Raw genomic sequence first — 5,241 nt, forward strand, 5'->3', positions numbered from 1 at the left:
GTTTCTTGCTATCAAAACATATGTTCAGTCTAGAGAATGTTCGTCAGATGTGACTAGTAATCAAAAAAGGACTATTCGACGACTAGCCAGGGTTTTTTTCTTAAGGGGAGGCATACTGTACAAGAAGACACCCGATTTAGGTCTTCTAAGGTGTGTAAATGCTCAAGAGGCTTCTAGCATCATGATTGAAGTACACTGAGGAGTTTGTGGACCTCATATGAATGGATATGTTCTAGCCAAGAAGATACTTTGAGCAGGATATTATTGGCTCACCATGGAGCGGGATTCCATACGATTTGTTCGTAAATGTCATGAATGTCAAATACATGGTGATTTGATACATTCTCCCCCTTCTGAGTTGCATGCAATGTCTGCTCCATGGCCTTTCGTGGCATAAGGAATGGATGTGATTGGACCGATAGAACCAAAAGCATCGAATGGTCACAGGTTCATCTTGGTGGCCATTGATTATTTTACAAAGTGGGTAGAAGCAATAACTTTTAAGTCAGTAACCAAGAAGGTCGTGGTGGATTTCATCCATTTCAACATCATCTGTCGGTTTGGTATTCCAAAGGTGATTATAACTGACAACGCCGCAAATCTCAACAGCCACTTAATATAAAAGGTATGCTACCGATTTAAGATTGAGCATCGAAATTCGGCTCCATATCGCCCAAAGGTAAACGGGGCTATAGAAGCTGCTAACAAAAATATAAAAAAGATACTTCGTAAGATGGTGCAAAGTTCTCGACAATGGCATGAAAAGTTGCCTTTAGCTTTGTTGGATTATCGCACTACAGTCCGTACGTCAGTGGGCGCTACTCCATATTCACTAGTATACAGGACTGAGGCAGTTATACCTGCAGAGATTGAGATCTCATCTTTACGAATTGTTGTGGAGGCTGAAATTGATGATGATGAGTGGATCAAAAAACTCGGTTAGAGCAATTAAGTTTGATTGATGAGAAGCGTCTGACATCAGTATGTCATGGACAATTATATCTATAAAGAATGGCGCAGGCATATAACAAAAAGTTGCGTCCCAAACATTTTAAAGAGGGTCAATTAGTGTTGAGACGCATTTTGCCACATCATGCTGAAACCAAAGGCAAATTTTCTCGAAATTGGAGAGGACCATTCGTTGTTAAAAGGGTATTACCCAATGGTGCTCTTTACTTAGCAGATATAGAAGGCAAAGTGACAAAAACGATCGTCAATGTTGATGCTGTGAAAAGATATTATATATGATTAAGTTTCGACATTAGAAACCCATATGTTTGGGCTTGACATTTCAAGGGTTGATTCAATGGGATCTCTTGGTTATGTTGTTTCCTTGACTCTTCAAAAAAAAGTTACCTGAACTACGTTTGACCTGATTCTTGTTTCGGCAAGATACGTAGGTAGCCCTAATATTGGGTTCGGTTCAACCAAATACAAATCCAAAAATTCATATTGTAGTATACTGGGGAAAAATTCGTTTGTTTATTCATTCGGTCTCTCATCTCAAAGCTCAAAATCAACCCCATCATCTAAAGTAAAAAAAAGTCTTTTCATCAACCCTTGATATGTCGAGAGTAAGTCGGTTAAGGGTAGGTAAAAATCCTGAATGGGCGCCATAAGACAAATGTGAGTAAGAGAAAATAAAAATGAGAGAGTCTTATTGGTGAAAACCCTAAGTGGGCACCGTAAGGCAAAAAGGAGTTGAAAATCAAAGAGTCTTATTGGTGAAAATTATGACATGCACCATAAGGCAGACGTGAGCTGGAGCAATTAACATGAGAGAGTTTTAGTGGCAAAGACCTTCGTGAATATCACAAACTCTATAAGGGTTCAAATTATTTATGGCTTCATTTAGTCTTGGGATTCCACATCAAGATTGAATAATCAATAATGGTTGATGAATAGATTGGATAGCGAAGTCTGGAAATCAATTCAAATTGCATGGCATGATCAGTAGACTCGGCTCCCACACTTAGATAAGTTTTCTTTCTTTTTCTTACAAAAAAAAGAATCTTCATCGAATCTTTTCTTTTATTCTCATATAGTTCGTAATTTTCTTATACTTTTTTCGTCACTTTTTTGGTATGTATTTAAGTCGAGTCTTTGTCAAAAAAAAACTAGGAAGGAATTTCAAGACTCGCTACCAAGTCTCTAAATGGTACTAGGCAAAGCATCAGGCTACTGAGTTAATCTGTCTTCAAGTGTTGAATTCAAAAATTCTCTGATCCTATGAATGCTAAACAATGAGTGTTGTGAGATAAAGACATAGGATTTAGGTCCCAAAAAAGCAAATTTGGATGAAAGTACTATCAATCAATAAGAAGTATTGACCGTTGGAGACAACCAAAGCGTCCTAAGTGTTTAAGCCGCCCTTGTCGAAAGATGGAACCACAAACCAACCACCACCTTTTCGAACTCACAAACTTTCTTTGTTGAAGCAGGGACACAAGTTGTTTCAATATTGAGGATTCGAGGAACCTAGATGTTCAACCTAGTCTGCAACGAGCGAAATAGAAACCCTACAATAAAGACTTGTGGAATATTATATGAAAGTTGGCTAATATATATCAAAATAGCAATTAATTGAATGTTGGAATATTTATTTTATTTATTATTAGTATTATTATTATTATTTCTCCCTGAAGGAACTTCCAAATAATGAAGATAGCATTCACAATGTTTCGTTGGTATTATTAGTTTGTTGGAAATTTTATTAGCAGGACCTTCCTTGATAATAGGACTAGCAGGACCCCCCCCCCAAGATAATGGGACTAGCAGGACCCCCCTGGATAATGGGACTAGCAGGACCCCCCTGGATAATAGGACTAGCAGGACCCTCCCTGGATAATGGGACTAGCAGGACCCTCCGGGATAATGGGATTAGCAGGACCCTCCTGGATAATGGGACTAGTAGGACCCTCCTGAATAATAGAATTAGCAGGACCACCTAGATAATGGACTAACAAGACCCTCCTGAATAATGGGATTAGATTACTTTCTCATATGATAAACACTTCATAGTCTAGATTTTTAGTTTTATTTTCTCCTAAAATAAACACTTCCTTGTCGAAGTTTATGTTTTATATTTATATTTGCTAATAGCTCACAAAATTTTCCCAGTGAAAACTGGGGCAAAATTTTTGTTTATTTTTTGTTTGTGGTGGTTTTCAGGTTTCCTCAAGCGAGATATGGTTAGAATTAGCTCCTTCAATGCATGTAGCAGCCTGACTTCCTCACATTTTTTTTACTAGTCAACTTTTGATCAAGAAAACACACAGCAATTCAAGAGTACTTTTCAAATTGTCATTTTTGAAGAATGTCAAAAGTTCCGCCTAAGTGGCAAGTTTAGCCTCTATTCCAATTCAAAGCTAAGATATTCACCAAAATCAAGGTGATATCTTAAAGTCAAAATTCAAGTGAAGATTCAAGAAAAGCTGCATGGACATTTGTTTTTCTTTTCACTATTAGCTTTCAATTTTATATATTTTTTTAAGAGTCGCGATCTAGAGCCTCGATGGAACCTTACTTAACTCTAACTCATCACCTCATCTCTTTGAACTACACGTGACCTGACACGTGACCTGATTCCCTTATAACCTGGGATATGTAGGCTGTCCAAAACAAGGACTCACTCGCATAAATTTTGGTCTTTCAAATAAGAGCTCGGTCAAAACTTGTCACTTTGTCTACTTCTTTGTCTGAAAACTCTTCGTGTTTCCAGTCAAAGAGGGGCAAACTGTAGACACGTAATTTTGACCGAATTTAAGTTTAACACCAATTTGTAGAGCATAAATAATTTTATCAATCTAAATTAAATATATTTTGACTTTTTTTAATTATTTTCATTAAGTTTATTTAAAAGATATAAGTATAAACAACATAAATATAATTTTTATTAGATAAGTTTATTTTGATTGTTAAAAAAAAAAAAAGATATATATATATATATATATATATATATATAAAGAAAAAAAAACCACCCCCACACACCTCGTGACCCCGTGACCCCACTCCCCTACTCCCCACTCACACCACATGTACACACATTGACACATATACAAAAAACAAAAAACAAAAAAAGAGGGAGAGGGGCAGAAAAAAAGAACAGAAAGAAGAGAAGAGGAAAAAAATCTGCAAGCAAAAGAGGAAAGAAGAAGAAGAGGAAATCAGACAGAAAGGAAAAAAAGGGCAAAAGGAAGAAAAAAACGCGAAAAGAAAAAATGCACACAAAAAGGAAGAGAACCACCCACAAACAAAAAAATCAGTAAATATATTCACATATTTTGCTTTGACTCACAAACAAAAGTTGAAGTTGAGGTTTACTTTCGTCGTTCCTTATTCGAATTGTTTTCTTTTGGTGGAATTTTCGCAAGAGGTGCCATTTAATTTTTTTTAAATAATTTAATATCATGTTATACAAGCATTGATTACAATATATTGAAGTTGTCAAATTTCACATATGATTAAACCGTTATGTTTTTATATGAAGTTTGTTTAAATATTTCATATCAACTTTATGTTTAGATCCCTTATATAGTTATATATTGTGTGAAATTGCTATAACAAACCGAAGTTTATTTCATATTAAATAACTCATAGTTTATTTCATGCTTAAGTAAAATTATTGTCTAAGTCTATTTTTATTTTCCATGTTTACCTTTTTAATGATAATATGTGTAGTTATTATGATTCTAATGATAATATGCATAGTTATCCAAATTTTTATATTCATGTCTTACTAATTTGAATGAATTCTTTGTTTGGTTGTGTTTAGAAATGTATTAAATTATATTTTATATTATATTATGTATGTTGTCTTACAATATTATTTTTAGATTCCATTTAAAATAATAATAATAAACTTGTTAGGATAAGGAGAGGATAATAAATTGAAATAAAAAAGATAAAAAAAAATTACAATAAAAATGGAATAAGGAAAAGAGGTAGAATACGTGAATAACAAAAGAAGAAAACAAAGTGATGAAAGAACATCTGAATCAGAAAAAGAGTAATAGAAAAAAAAGAGTATAATTGAAAGAATGGAGAAAATGTATAGGGAAAAATAAATTTAATAAAAAATACTGCTAAAATGAAAAGAAACAAAAGTATAGTGTTAAAAAAATAATAAAATATTTAGTATGATCATTTAAAAAAACACAACTATTTTTTTTAAAAAAAAAGGTAAGAAAAGAAAAAGAAGAAAAATCAAAGAATGAGGGTAAATACATTTGTCTTAATAAT

At 33.8% G+C, this 5,241-nt stretch overlaps 1 protein-coding gene across 1 annotated transcript; it reads left to right on the forward strand.

Annotated features, from left to right (window-relative positions):
- Positions 1–400: 400 nt before the first annotated feature.
- On the forward strand, positions 401–943 carry LOC101268895 (uncharacterized). The gene is made up of 2 exons (XM_010326928.1): positions 401–574; positions 644–943. The coding sequence occupies exons 1-2, from the start codon at positions 401–403 to the stop codon at positions 941–943; spliced, it is 474 nt and encodes a 157-aa protein (XP_010325230.1).
- Positions 944–5,241: the final 4,298 nt, after the last annotated feature.

Source organism: Solanum lycopersicum, chromosome 8 (genome assembly GCF_036512215.1).
Source record: "Solanum lycopersicum chromosome 8, SLM_r2.1".
Taxonomy (NCBI): Eukaryota; Viridiplantae; Streptophyta; class Magnoliopsida; order Solanales; family Solanaceae; genus Solanum; species Solanum lycopersicum.

Coding starts and splice junctions, on each gene's coding strand:
- LOC101268895 (XM_010326928.1), top strand. CDS start 401: ATGGATGTGATTGGACCGATAGAACCAAAAGCATCGAATGGTCACAGG. Junction 575..643: donor GTCGGTTTGGTATTCCAAAG/GTGATTATAACT, acceptor TACCGATTTAAG/ATTGAGCATCGAAATTCGGC.